The 16,040-nt window shown below is 40.6% G+C and overlaps 1 protein-coding gene across 7 annotated transcripts in view; it reads left to right on the top strand.

The window, feature by feature from the left end:
- LOC123517119 (multidrug resistance-associated protein 5-like) overlaps window positions 1-16,040 on the top strand; it is a 124,062-nt gene that overhangs the window by 95,368 nt on the left and 12,654 nt on the right. For all 7 annotated transcript variants that reach the window (XM_045277035.1, XM_045277034.1, XM_045277030.1 and 4 more), the window contains 2 exons: window positions 4,057-4,203; window positions 5,599-5,728. In XM_045277035.1, coding sequence (XP_045132970.1) covers window positions 4,057-4,203; window positions 5,599-5,728 — 277 coding nt within the window. The remainder of the gene's footprint in view (window positions 1-4,056; window positions 4,204-5,598; window positions 5,729-16,040) is intronic.

Below are 16,040 nucleotides of genomic sequence, written 5' to 3'. Positions count from 1 at the left end.
TTTGAGAGGAAACTAACAGGAATTGGCAAGATAGGAGGATAAGGAAAATGACAGGATTAAGTTTTACTGAATAAGATCTCTGAGGAGGAGAATGCCTATATGCTGAAATAGAAGAAAGTGTGAGACTAGGAGCTTATGAAGAAGGCAAGACTAGACCATTAAAATTGAAATTAAAGTCTCAGGTGGCAGCGAGGCCTTGCTGAGGAGGGCCTGGAAACTTAAAGACTATGAGGAAACCAAAACAATTTACATAAGAAGAAATATGTCACAGGAGGAAAGAATGAAAATGAAGAGCTTGTAACTGAAGTGAGAGAGAAGAATGAGGAAAGAACCGAGGAGGAAAAGACCAAGTTTTTTTGGAGGATGAGAAATGGGAGGCTGAAGAAGTGGTGGATAAAACAGACGGAATAGACAGTACACAGACTGAAACATGGAAGAAAGAGATTAGGAATGGAATTCAAGTGACTTACACGAATATAGATGGATTTCTGTCTAAGAGGCTAGAATGTATGGATTACCTAAGAAACAGTGAACCGGACATAATGTGTGTGGTGGAAACAAAGTTAAGGCCCGAAATAAAGCTAGATTGGTTTGATGTAAAACACTACAAAGTATGGAGAAATGATAGAAAAATAAAGGAGGTGGTGGTATAATGGTTCTTACTAAGGAAGATCTGATAGTGAAGGAGGTGAACTTTAGTAAGGGAAATGAGGAAGTGATAAGTATGGTAAGAGGGACATTAATATTATAACAGTATACATACCACCCAGAACCAGTGCTTGGAATTATGAACAGTATCAAATGGTGATGAGAAATACTCTAGATAGAATAAAACAGGAACTCACCTGAAAGGATAGAGTGATGATAGTTGGGGACTTGAACTGTAAAGAAATAGTGTGGGAAGACTACGAAGTGGTGAATGGTGGTGAGCGGGCAGAGGAATTGTTAAACGTAGCACCAAATAACTTGATGACACAGTGGGTGAGATCACCAACAAGGTGCAGGGGACAAGATGTTGCAGCAAGGTTGGATTAGGTATTTACCAGGGGAATCTCTCTAAAAGAGGAAATTGAACATGAATGTCCCTTGGAGAAAAGCGACCATGATGTCCTAAAATTTGAGCTGGATATGGAATTAAGCATGGAATAAGATTGTGGAACAAGGAGGAAAAATTGAATTATGTCAGGGCAAATTACAACCATATAAGAGAGTTCTTTAATGAAATTGACTGGTCTGTGGTGTACCAGGAAGTGGATATGCAATTGAAATATGATAAATTTATGGATTTATATAACTGCTGTGAAAAGTTTGTGCCATATCACAGAAAGAGGACTTTAAATAATAAACAGTGGTTTAATAGAAATTGTGAAGAAGCAAAAAGAACAAAGAAAAGGCATGGAAGAAACTTAAGAAAAACAGTGATGTATTATCAAGAGAAGTCTACAAAACAGCAAGGAATAGATATGTTGAAGTAAGGAGAACAGCACAGAAGGAATATGAACAGAGGGTGGTGGAAAACTGTGATAGTGACCCAAAATGTTTTACAAATTCATAAATGGAAAACTAAATAAAGGGAGGCAATAGAAAAGGTAAAAAGTTGGGGAAGAAGTATATGAGGATGCTAGAGATATAGCTGAAATTTTGAACGACAACTTTTGCAAAGTGTTTACAAAGGAGGAGCATTTTACAGGAGGAAGGCCTACGGAAATAAAGCAAATGCAGGACATCATGGTTACTAAAGAAGATGTAAGGAAAATTATAAGCAATTGGATATTAATAAATCAATGGGGCCTGATGGCATATCTGGGAGGTTGCTAAAGAATGTAAGGATCAATTGTTGAACCCCATATTTGATATTGTGGAAACCTCCATACGAACAGGAATAGTCCCAAAAGAGTGGAAAAGAGCTGACATTGTGCCTATATATAAGAATGGTAGTAGAATGGAACCGTTAAATTACAGACCAGTATCGTTGACTAGTATATTGTGCAAGGTATGTGAAGAAGTAATTAAAGCTAAGTGGAGTGAGTATCTAGAAAGTGAAAACATTCTGAGTGAAAGGCAGTTTGGTTTCAGAAAAGGAAGATCGTGCGTATCCAATTTATTATGTTTTTATTCAAGAGTGACTGACATACTACAACATAGAGAGGGATGGGTGGATGCTATCTACCTGGACTTGAGAAAGGCCTTTGATAAAGTGCCACACAATAGACTGATGTGGAAACTAAAGAAGATTGGAGGAGTAAATGATAAACTAGCAAAATGGATGGAAAATTACTTAGTGGGAAGAGAAATGAGAACAGTGGTGAGAGGAAAGAAGTCCGAGTGGAAGAAGGTAACCAGTGGAGTTCCACAAGGGTCAGTGCTTGGTCCCATCATGTTTTTGATTTATGTTAATGATATGCCAGTAGGAATTGACAGTTACATGAACATGTTTGGACGATACTAAAATTATGAGGAGAGTAAAGAATGTGGAAGATTGTAACAAGTTACAGGAAGATCTTGATAAAATATATGAGTGGAGTAAAGAGTGGCAGATGGAATTTAATATAAACAAGACCCATGTTATGAAAATGGGAAGAAGTAGATACAGACCAAACAGGGATTACAGGCTGGGTGATGAGAAAATTAAAGAGACCAATGAGGAGAAAGACTTAGGAGTAACGTGCAAAACACTTTGTCACCGGAGAAACACATTAACAAGATATTTGGGAAAACATATAACATGCTTCAAAATATTGGTCTTGCATTCCACTACCTAGATGAAGGAATGATGAAGAAGATATTATGCACCTTAATAAGACCCCAGTTAGAATATGCAGCTTGTCTGGTCACCACACATGAAGAAAAATGTGAAGAAGGTGGAAAGGGTACAGAGGCTGGCAACAAGGATGGTACCAGGACTCAGGAGTTAGACTATGAGGAAAGACTGAGGGAGCTGGGGCTGACCACATTAGAAGAGAGAAGAACAAGAGGTGACATGATAACTATGTATAAATTGGTGAACAAGATTGACATATTGGACAGAGAATTGATAAAGGTGACCACAAGTAATCATCTCCGAGGACATGGAAAAAAAACTAATAAAAGACATCTGTTTAAATGACATGAGAAAGTACAGTTTCCTGCATTGTAGTATTGATAAGTGGAATAAACTGAGCAGTGATGTCGTTGATGCGGTGTGTGTCAATCAGATGAAAGAGAGATATGACAGGAGTAGACAAGGAGACAGGACACAAAGAGCTTAGCTCGGGCCCTGTAATACACAAATAGGTAAATACAAATAGGTAAATACACACACACTCACACACACACTGGTGTTTGTTCTGGTGACAGAAGATATAAGGACAAGAGGTCATGCAAAGAAGATCAGGATGGAGCAGTGTGTGAAGGATATTTGAAAATACAGTTTTCCACATAGAATGGTGGAGAAGTGGAATGCATTGAATAATTAATTTGTAACAGCACATAATATACATAACTTTAAGGAAAAAATTGGATGAATGGAGACTTGGAGACAGGACACTATGAGCCCCGCTCCAACCCTGTACAATACAACTAGGTGAATACAACTAGGTAAATACACTGCCAACATTGCAGAGAGCAAACATATATACAAATCTCTCCCATTGCTGGATACTAGTGCTGCCTCCAAACTAAGAGACCTAGGGATCTATATGCATGGGGAGATGGGGCTAGGGTAGTGTACACTTGTTTCCATTAGTATCAAACTATTTTGTGTTGAAACTAAAAAAAGAAAAAAAAACATGGAAGAGAATAAGAGTCCAGGTGGCACTATCAGTCATGTAAACATCTTGCTGTGAACCCTATAGAAACATTACTGGGACCAAGGCATTTAGGAATTTCTTGGTTTGCTCTAGAATGTTGAAGTTGCCATAGCATTATGCAAGTGTCAAATCTTTGTTTTCCTTATTATTATTAAGCATGTGATGAATAAGATTTGGCATAAAATCAGAGGAGTTAGTTTTTTTGTTGAGTACTTTATGTGACTGCAAATGGCTATCTATGATATTTAATTCTTTAATGAATTTTCAGAATACCAGTGTGATTGTAGGAAATGAGACCATGATCAGTGACAGTATAGCTGATAATCCTGACCGTCATTACTACCAGATCGTGTATGGAAGCTTCATTTTGGTTATCCTTGCTACCTCACTTATCAGAGGATTTTCCTTCATGAAGGTAATCATTGTTCATTTGTCCTTTTAGTCCTTATTCATGCAGCTTTTTATTTATGCTAACTGGATTCCATGAGCAGATTGTGGACATTTTCATTTTATAGGTGAATGAGTTTTAATACCATACTACATTTTAGTCCTTTGCGAGCATAGAACCATGAAATGAGAGACACCAGTGATTTTGTGTACTTTGAATCTTGATTGGATATGACCATTGAGATAGTGGCAACTTAGACTTCGATATTTGTGTATGCAAAAGTGTGAGAGATTTGCGTAGCCTATACAGAACTTCTTTCCATGAGTTAAGGTAAATGCTTGAAAAGGTGGAAGAACAGACTATTATGAGTAGGGAAATTTAATGTTCTCTCTACATATACTCATTTCTCACTTGTGGCATTAGGTGGATTCTTTATAATTATGCACCATGGTCATTGTTCATTGATCCAAATGAATATAAGGAAGGGAAGAAGGCAAGGACACACTGTTGCACATGGCATGGGTCCAGGAGTCCTGGCCACCATGCATTGTTCTAAAGATCTGTATCTCTTCAAAATTGACTTGAAAAGACAATAGTGGTAGTGAGGATTTCCTGTTCAGGTTTGTTTATTTATATATTCTCAATTATTTTTGTACATATCTGTTTCTTCAAACTGTCTTTGCCTTCAATTTCTTCTTTTTCACTTTTGCTTGGGCTTTGGAGAAACCAGTGCCATATCCACCTTTAGAATCCATCAAATACCAAAGTATGTAGTACTTGGGAAGCTCATCTTCTGAAAGTATTTATACACTTTATGAACACATATAATTATCTAGCTTTTCACTAAAATTTCCAAAGCTATTTGAGATCAAGTTACTCATAAGGTCCTTTTTCTTATGGTAATTATTGTACCTTTCATACATTTTTCAGATTAAAAATTTTTGGAACAAATTTTTTACATGAAATGTTTTCTTTATATTATACTATTCCTTGGGTCCCACCAAGGCTGAATAATGAAGCTTCCGTTGAGTCCACAAGAACATATGTGTGTAAATTTTCTATCCAGCTGTATAAGTATCTACATTAACTTTTGGGACACAAGTATGAAAGCTTATCTTCACAAAGAATACAGATAGAACTGTCACATCCTATTCATGGTGAATTGTAAGTATGGAGGTGTTTGAAGTAATGGCTAATGGTGCATCCATTGACCAACCTTGGTCCATTGACCAGCCATTGTTCAACTTTAACTCTCCAAGTTCCAAGTTATTGGTGTCTATTGTTTACTTGAACATATTGAAAAAAAAAAAAAAATTTGCTGGAATCACTATTACCATAAGTGTCTCCTTATGGAGTAATTTCTTATCCTGAAATATTTGTTCAGTGAATTTATCAATATCTTTTCTTTTCGTCTATTTCCAGACTACCTTAAGGGCTTCCAGCCAGATGCATGATCAAGTTTTTATGAAGGTATTTCACAGCCCCATGAGCTTTTTTGACACAACTCCTTCAGGGAGAATAATTAATATCTTCTCTCGAGATATGGATGAAGGTAATGTTTCTTTATCACTTGTATTTTTGCTGCATTCATTACCTGTAGAGATCATTGTAAATTTTTTTTTTTTCTTTTTTTTTTTAAAGATAGTGGAGGATCCTTCCTAAAACTATCATTTATTATAAAGATATTGAGTATTTATGAAGCATATTCATCTTTTATACAAATACATAGTAATTTAATTAGAAAGATCTTGATTTTGAGAAGTTGCTTTCAAAAGTCAAATGTTCATTTCATTTGAAAAAATTATTTGATGTTTATGAAATGTAACAATATGCATAAGAAGGAGTGGTATGTTGAAGCTTAGTGTTTAAGATAGTAATATGATAGACATTACAAGTTATTAAGTAGAATTATCTGTATTACAGGGGATCCTTGTGATTTGACCGTTCGCAGTTAGAATTATCACCAATTCTAACTCAGTTAATTAAAACCCAATCCTCAAGGTTCAACCGACTAACTCGCCAATTCGACATTCATATCTCGCACGCCACCGACCTGGTCAAATCCGCTGCCTGTCCGCCAGGCAGAAGTGTAAACTGACCCTGTGCATCACACTAGCACTTTTCCATCAACCTTTTCTGTCAACTTTCTGAAGACTGTCAACTTTTGTTGATGCTGGTCATCACACACAAGCTTGCTTCCGCCTTTGTGACATTAGTTAACTGTAAACAAACATAGCAGTCTCTTCACCCCCAGCAAGCTTTTGCTATTTTTTCATTGCTATTTTTGGCCTTTAATGCTCCCTATGAGAAACTCTTCAGACAGCTTTGTCCACTCATAAACAACAGAGCTGCTCATCTTGGCCAGTTGTTCCTTGGAAGTTCTGCCTAGGAATGTCGCAGTGCCAGAGAAATGTAAATAAACAACTGAACTACTTCTCACTGTTAAGCTAGGACAAAAAATATATACAAATATATTTACATCTACTTGTCAAGATTCTATTGATTTGAGATTATGGCATTATTCCAATTAACAAGAAAATTAATTCTATTATAAAAGTGTTAATTAGAAACCATAGATGTTAATTTGACTAAAAATTGATGCTAGAGGAAAACGGTGTGTTTTGTCTGACTCAAGACGGCGGAAAGCCACCTCCAGTCCCAGCCCTAAGAAGCCCAATTTCCTGCCTTTCAAAGATAAGCTTGAGCTTATAAGAAAATGTGAGGCAGGTATAGCTCACAGTGTTGTTACAGCGCAAATGGGTGTCCCTAGATCAACAGTATCAACAATTTGGTAGAACAGGGACAAGTACAGGCAACCCCCACTTAATGAAGGTTCCCACAACGAAATTTTGCTACAACAAAGTTTCATTTTTCTACCATCTGCTCGTTTAATGAAAATCTGTTCACCATAGGTTTTTACAGCTTTTTCAATTTTCTCACTGTTTTTAAACACCATTCTCACAGTTGATTCTCCCACACCAAACTGGAAATATCACAGTTCCTTTTTCCATCTCTTTTCATCTTAATTATTTTCATCTTCTGCTCCAAAGTTAGCCTATGTTTTTTTTGGTTGGTGGCACCATGTCGCACAAAGTCGAGCTCAAGGATTCCTCCAAATTTGCAGAAAGAACTCCGTGGAGGTGTATGTAAACAAATAGAAGGTGGGAGGGAGCGGGACAGTGTTGCCAGATGAGCTTCGTTGAATTACCGCCAGATTTTTATGAAAACTATCCAAAACCACCAAACTATGATAAATATAATATAAATATGATAATAATATAGTATAATATGATAAATATGAATAAATTAATAAAATATTGCCTATATAATACAGTAATATATAATTTGCGGGAATGCTCTCTCTCCCACCACCACTCGCAATACCGGGAGAAAGGAGGAAGATGGAAAATTTAAAAAATGGCAATTTTTGGTTCTTGGTCGCAAAATTGGCGTATCGCAAAATTTGAACTTGCAAAATTGGAGTAAGCACTGTACAGTATATATATATATATATATATATATATATATATATATATATATATATATATATATATATATATATATATACACACACACAGGCAACCCCGCTAACGAAGGTTCACACAACGAAATTTCACTACAATGAACGTTTCCTTTTACTACCATCTGCTCGTTTAACAAACACCAAACTCGCTTTAACGAAATTTTATCCAGTTAATTTTTTCCAAGTTCGAAAGCCCCACTGTATCACACAATTTTGAATACACCAGCGCCTCTCGTGGACAAAACGCGCACCACTCACTCTCTCTAGTTCAAAACAATAGCGTCAGCAGCAGTTTGTCTTCCCTTGCTCAACACGCCACCAAAACGCCCTACAATGTCGCCTAGCATTGCTAAGAAGACCAGGAAGTCTCTTACTCTCGAAGTGAAGCTGGATATCATTCACAAACACGAGAGAGGCGAGAAAACTAATAGCATTGCTCGTCACCATCTTGCCTCCATCTACTGTCTTTATTATTTTCAAGTCAGCAGACTCTATTAAGAAGACTGGTGAGACTGTATCTTCCTTGCAAGCTAAAAAACACCACCTGAACTCATGACTCTACATTGGATAAGATGGAAAGCCTTGTGGAAATGTGGTACATAAGTTTTGTATGTGATACAATGATGCACCCTTTGTTTACATTCCACAGGTTGCCAGTTAGTGTCTTTCCCGTTTCACTCTCCCTCCCTTCATAAATTTAGGATCATCAACATTATAAAGTTATGTACATACATACATTAATGTACATTATAATGACTTAAATTAAACTGCCTAAATGTTTAACTTCATAATTTTTACTTTCATTAAACCTTTCACTATAGTATGATGCACTCTCGCTTTGTTTACTCTCAATGGATGTTCAAGTTAGGGGTTAAACTTGGTATAATTGGTTCGTTTAACGTTATTTCGCTTAACGAAGGCTTTTTTAGGAACGTAACCCATTCGTTAAGTGGGGGTTGCCTGTACGTATATATATATATATATATATATATATATATATATATATATATATATATATATATATATATATATATATATATATATATATATATACAGTACCCTCCCGAGTTTAGCGCTATCCGAGTTACGCGATCCTCGAGTTTGGCGCTTAGTCTTAAATTCTTACCATCCCGAGTGGCGCTGTATCGCCCCGAGTTTCGCGCTGCTTTGACAAGTATCGGTCGCGTTTACTTCCGGGCGGCGTCACGTATGCTGCCCCAAGACTCCTGCAGTTGGCTGACTGAGCTGACCACGTGTGCACGCGTCCTTAGCCCTCTTCCACCAGCATCTTGATAGTTCTTATATGCCACTGAGCACTGCACCACAGGTTGGAGCCCTGCATAACTCACGAGCAATGCATCAGACAGGTGAGGCAAGCTCCCATACAGTGTTGCCAGCACCAGGTAGACCCAAGGAAATTATGACAGCACAGAATTTCTTTCGTAATTTTGATATCAAGAAAGCTGTGGACTTAATGGTGGAATGTTGGAACTTTGTCAATGCTGCTACAGTGAAACACGGTTGGAGGAGAGTTTTCCCGTGGATCGAGGCAGAAACGAGTAGCGGTGCCCGTGAGCTCAGCACAACACAGGAGAGACAGAGTGTAGCGGCCGCTATGGGCTCACTGCTTCAGCTGGCCAAAACATTACCCATCAGTGGGTATGACATTGTCAGTGCTGCTGACATAGAAAATCTTATTGGAGAGAGTCGAACCTAGTGTGGAAGACATGCTTGAAGAGGAGCACGAGGAAGAAGAAAAAGAAAAGGAAAAGGAAGATGAGCTAACTGTTTACCAATTAACAGAAATATTTGCAATTACAGAAAAATTAAAGGAGGCCATTTGCAATTTTGATTCAAATTCTGACCGACGTGTGACATGCATCCACACAGTTCAAAAGGGATTAAATGAATACAAACAGATGTACGAAGCACGAATGAAAAAACTACAACAGGCCTTGATCACAAGATACTTCAGTAACCGTGACAAGCGAGAAGACACACCACCTGCTGTTGTTGCTGAGAAGGATGATGATGGTGATGAGCTGCTGGTCGACGATAATGTAGCCCTCGTGGATTTGGGCAACGAATTTGAAGGCGTTGCGCGCTAGCGGACCATGCCCCAGAGTGAGATTATGTGCTGTTAGAGTTCTTATTATTTCTTTTCTCTTTTTGTTCTTTTCAATAAAGTGTGTATCCCAGTTTTTTTCGTCTTAACAAGAGCATTCTTCACTGAAACTGAATACACCCACCAATTTATCGGTATTTTGAAATAAGGGAGTAAAGTGGGGAGGAAAAAAAATCAGCTTCGTCCCGGGCCAGAATGAATAAGCGTTTTTACATTGTTTTCAATACCCGAGTTTAGCGATCCTCGAGTTTGGCGCTATATCTTAAGAAGAAAGCAAGCGCTAAACTCGAGGGTACTATATATATATATATATATATATATATATATATATATATATATATATATATATATATATATATATATATATATATATACACTCAACCTCGATTTGCCGGACTAAAAGGGGAAGGCTTGTCCGGAATGGCAAATGTCCGCAATGGAAAATGTCCGGGGTCTACCCTTGCCGGACTTTACCCTATACAGGTTGAACCCGCTTAACGACACGCGATTTCGAATCCCGTGTTTAACGGCAAAAATTTCCGGTGGGAACATAGTGTTGTCTTTAACGGCATTTCGGCACCTGCACCAGCTGTACCAGGAAGCTGGAAAATAAATCAGACGTTTTTGTTCAGAAAAACAAAACTGAGGGAGAAGAAAGAGACTTTGCACCAGATGTGGAAGATAAGAGAAAGAAAATAAAAGAAAGGCAGGATCAGGAAGAATAGAAGTAACAGGAGGTGCCGAGGCAAAGGCAAAACCTCCCGACCATCATCATCATCATCATCATCATCTCACCACGTCGTAACACATGCCAATGCCGCCGACACGTAAGCACAACACTCGTGTGACGCGGCAGACTTGTTTACAGTCCAGTACTAGACGTGTATGTCCGCCCGCTGCCATCTATAGTGCCCGATTTGCGAACTTTGTCTGGCGGTAGTTTGAAATCGACTTGTCCCGGACTTTTTTTTTTTTTTTTTTTTTCCACAGACTCTTGTCCGCAAATCCAACCGCAAATGGAGGTCCGGCAAATCGAGGGTTGAGTGTGTATATATATATATATATGTAACATTCTATCTTGAGTGGACTGGTAAGCATCTTATATTTTGAATGAGTAGTTTTAAGCCACTCAGCTTATATACTGGCTAAAATACCACTGATAGTTCTTACATGTTCTGAGTCGTATGAGCACATGTCACGTGGTAGTGTCTCTCAGCCTTCCTTTGTTCTGTTGCCTTTACTGTTGCCTTTGTGATTCCACCATGGCTTCTAAGGGCAAGGCTGTGTCTTCCATGTCAGTTAGGAAGCAGATGATGCCGTTAGTTGCAAGCTAAATGGCTGTTATACAGTATCATGAGAGAGGTGTGAGCCATGCTGTGCATGTGTGTGTGTGTGTGTGTATGTGTGTATTTACAGTCACCTGCTGGTCACCCAGGCAGCCTTCCCTATTACAGAGCAAGCTCAGAGCTCATAGACCGATCTTCAGGTAGGACTGAGACACACCACACTCCACATACCAGGGAAGCAAGGCCAACATCCCTCAAGTTACATCCCGTACCTACTTGCTACAAGGTGAACAGGGGTGAAACATTAAGAGGCTTGCCCATTTGCCATTTGCCTTGCCATGCTTGGGACTCAAACCTGGGCCTTCTTGGTTGTAAGCCAAGTATGCCAACCACTACACTATGTGTGTAATTCACTGTTTGATCTGCTGCAGTCTCTGACGACGAGACAGCCAGACGTTACCCTACGGAACGAGCTCAGAGCTCATTGTTTCCGATCTTCGGATAGGCCTGAGACCAGGTGTGTGTGTGTGTGTGTGTGTGTATTCACCTAGTTGTATTCACCTAGTTGTAATTTTACAGGGCCTGGGTATCATACTCGTGTGGCCCCGTCTCCATATCTACACACATCCAACTTTCCTTTAAAACTATGCACACTCCTCGCTGACACCACCTCCTCACTCAAACCATTTCACACCTCCACACATCTTTGTGGGAAACTATATTTCTTCACATCCTTCAAGCATATTCCCTTGGCTATCTTTTTACTATGCGATCTCGTAGTTCTATTTAAGTTTTCCTCTCTCAACATCATTTGCTCATTATCCACTTCATCCAGTCCGTTCAACAGTTTATAAACCTGTATTAAATCTCCTCTTTCTCTTCTTTGTTCCAAGGTAAGCAAATTAATTTCTTTTAATCTCTCCTCATAGGTCATTTCTGCCAATTCCGGAACCATTTTTGTTGCCATTCTCTGCAATCTCTCCAACTTCCTTATATGCTTCTTTTTATAAGGGGACCAAACCACTCCAGCATATTCCAATCTTGGTCTAATTACCGTACTAATTAATTTCTTCATCATATCTTTATCCATATAATGGAAGGCTAATCCAATATTTCTTATCAAATTATACGTTTCTCCAAACATCTTATCAATATGAGCCTCAAACTGCCCATGGTCTTGTATTATCACTCCCAAATCCTTTTCCTTTTCCACCTTTTTCAACACTACTTCTTCACCCATCTTATATGACCCTCTTGGCCGTCTTCCACTCTTCCCCATCTCCATCACATGACTTTTGCTCAGATTAAATTCCATTTCCCACCTCTTGCTCCACTCCCAAATCTTATCCAGATCTGCCTGTAAAATTTCACAATCTTCTTCACTCTTCACACACCTACACAACTTTGCATCATCCGCAAACAAATTAATATAACTGTTTACTCCCTCTGGCATGTCATTAATATATACAAGGAAAAGTATTGGTGCCAGCACTGAGTCTTGTGGGACTCCACTCTCCACCACCAACCAGTCCGACTTTGCATCCCTTATTACCGTTCTCATCTCCCTCCATCTCAAGTAGTTTTCCATCCACTTTAAAACTTTTCCTTTCAGTCCTCCATAAATCTCTAATTTCCATAACAGTTTCATGTGAGGTACCTTGTCAAAAGCTTTCTTTAAATCCAAATATACACAGTCCATCCATCCCTCTCTCTTTTGTATTTTGTCAACCGCTCTTGAATAAAAGCTCAGTAGATTTGTTACACATGACCTCCCTTTCCTAAAGCCAAATTGATGATCCGATAATAACTTATGATCCTCCAGGAGTACCTTATAATATCATATAATGGATCAATCAATTCTTCTCTACACTCCTTCAATAATTTTCCTGAAACTTCATCTGGTCCCATCGCTTTATCATCTTTAAGTTCCTCCAACATTTTATATAACTCCTTTTTAGGTAACTTAATGTCATCCATGTGCACATTTCCTTGTACATTCTGAGGCTTTACAAACATTGTTTCTTCAGTAAATACTTGCTGAAACCTATTATTTAGCAATTCTGCTATATTCTTAGGGTCATCTACTATCCCTTGCTCTCCTTTTAACCTTTCAATGGACTCTCTCTTTTTAAGTTTACTATTTATGAACCTGTAAAACAATTTTGGATGTTCCTTACTCTTGTCTACAATATCTTTTTCAAATTTTCTTTCTTCCTCCCTCCTTACCCTCACATACTCATTTCTCTCCACTCTATAATTCTCCTTATTTAGTATATTCCTGCTCTTTTTCCATCTTTTCCAAGCCACATCTCTCTTTTCCTTAGCCTTAACACAAGTTGGATTAAACCAATCCTTTCTTCTTTCCTCTCTCGGTTTATACTTTGGTACAAATTTCATAACTCCTTCTTTATAATATTTCATAAAAATCTCATATTTTTTTTGCACTTCTCTGATTTGTAACATCTCCTCCCAATCTAATTTTCTGAAATAATTTTTCAAACTTTCCGTGTCCATCTTTCTATAATTCAATCTACCACTCCTGTATGTCTCGTCTCTCCTTCGCTGTGTGTGTGTGTGTGTTTTTTTTTTTTTTTTTTTTTTTTTTTTTCTTCCCTACTTTCATACTGGCATGCGTACAAGCACATACATAGGCATTCACTCAGGCAAAACAACTACTATTTATACATATGGGTACAAAACATGATTCATAGTGGGCCTTTCGGCAACTAATGGGGCCCGCAGATGGCAGCTGCGTTGCCCCGCGCTACGGCAAGGCTGATGCGTTGCCGCAGCCAACCTGTCTCGAGGCTCCCGCTGCGTTGGGTGATTCTTCTACCAATATCATCCAGTAAGTCACTGAAGTCTGGCCCAAGCACACCGCTAGTCTCCACAGCAAGCAGTGAGAAATCATACCTCCGGGCCAGGTCCTTGTAGCGATGGCGCTTGCGATGTTCGGCGGCGCGAGCCGCTGCCCCAGCAGCCAAGGCACAGTCATTAATGTGGGTGCTGCAGAAGGTGTTTACGCAGGTGGCATCCCACATCAACATCTTGCCTCGTCTGAAGGGAAAGACTGTAATGCCGTCTGGGCGGCGTCCGTCCCCACGATCCAGGCCTCGGGGTTCAAGGGTGGCCACTATCCCAGCGGCAGCCATGGCGCGGTACACCACGTCGTTGAGAGCAGCATGGCGTGGCAGGCGTCCGGGATTTCACTGGCAGGACAAACTGTGGTGGCCTAGGGCGTCTGTTAAGGTTCCACAGCGGCAGCGGTGAGGCTGTTGAGCCCGCAGGCCCAGCCTCAATGCAACATTTATTTGTACAGCATCATCGGGGAGGAGGAGGCCGAGACTCTCTACGGGGATAGCAGAGAGCCAGGCTCCGCTGTGCGGTGCTGTGGCAGCGAGGAGCCGAGCGCGGTCGACCTGGTTAGCATGGCTGAGGAGGTCATCAAGGCGGTGTTGTGAGGCTGCACCGTCAAGGGTCCTTTGCCAAAGCCCCAGCTCTGCGTTCAGGTCTGGGCACTGGGTGTTACGAAAAATCGCTACAGCAGAGTCCAAGCGATCCAGTCTGTCGCCATTGGGGCGGCGGTTGATGGTACAGACCAGGTCCCTGGAGGCCTCTAATGAAGCGATGTAAGCTGGCAGTGCTACATCTATCAACCGTCTCACACCCAAGCTCCTGTAACGGAGTGGCAAGGAGGCTTGTGTCCAAGAAGAATCGCTGTCAAGCTGGACGTTGCAGCACTGAGATATTGCATGCCGCATCAACTCGTCGATCTCTCATAATGATTCGCTTGCTGCATGGACAGGTGCTGAGCGTAGTAGGTATGTGGCCCTCGGTACCGCTGCGTACCTCGACAAGAAAAAGAGGGCAGTGTGGCTGCCAATGTTGGATGTTCTGTCAATAAGGAGTCTTGTTGTGTTTTTTATTTTTCCAAGGGCCTCGTCACTGCTATGGGCGTGGATAGGGGAGCCCAGTATAGACAGACGTGTGAGTGATGTGCGGAGGGCAGTGGGAAGGGGATCGTCCGTGTTAGGGCCAGGGTTCTCGGCGTTGTTGGCGAGGGTCTCAGCGACGTTGCTGGGGCCGGGATTGGCGGCCTTGTCGGCGACGCTATCCACTATGGGTACTGCGTGGCCCATGTCTGGCGTGTTTGTGTTACCTGGATCATCGAGATGGATTACCTCACACTTGCTCTCATTTAAGGTGAGGCCCAGGTCCTGCAGTGATGGTATCAAACTATGCAGGTCTGCAGCAACAACATCTTTGGGCCCAGCTAGTGTGCCATCGTCCAGAAACCAGAGGTTGAGAGGTGAACGGAGGTGTCGTATTGCTGTGTCTAGGGCGAGAGCGAAAAGTATGGGGCCCAGGGGGTCGCCCTGTTGCATGCCACGGCAAGACCAGAGGCAAGTAGGGCCAAAGTGGAGAGGCGAGGGCTGAGAGTAGGCTTGAGACACTAGAGGAGCAGCAGAAGGAAAGCGGCGGACAACCTCACGGAGTACTGCTGACCTGTGGACAGTGTTGAAAGCGTTGGTGAGGTCTAGCTTCACGATGATGTGGCCTGGCGAGCCAGTGTGCGCATCAGAGTGATCACGCACGGCGTGGACAGCGGCCTCACAACCCATGCGCACGCCGACGCCAAGTTGTATTCACCTAGTTGTATTCACCTAGTTGTAATTTTACAGGGCCTGGGTATCATACTCTGTGGCCCCGTCTCCATATCTACACACATCCAACTTTCCTTTAAAACTATGCACACTCGCTGACACCACCTCCTCACTCAAACCATTCCACACGTCCACACATCTTTGTGGGAAACTATATTTCTTCACATCCTTCAAGCATATTCCTTGGCTATGTTTTTACTATGCGATCTTGTAGTTCTATTTAAGTTTTCCTCTCTCAACATCGTGTCTTGGGATAGGTCTGAGAC

This window comes from Portunus trituberculatus, chromosome 41 (assembly GCF_017591435.1).
Source record: "Portunus trituberculatus isolate SZX2019 chromosome 41, ASM1759143v1, whole genome shotgun sequence".
NCBI classification, from domain to species: domain Eukaryota; kingdom Metazoa; phylum Arthropoda; class Malacostraca; order Decapoda; family Portunidae; genus Portunus; species Portunus trituberculatus.
The sequence above is the reverse complement of the archived record's forward strand: the minus strand, read 5'-3'. Positions and strand labels throughout refer to the sequence as shown.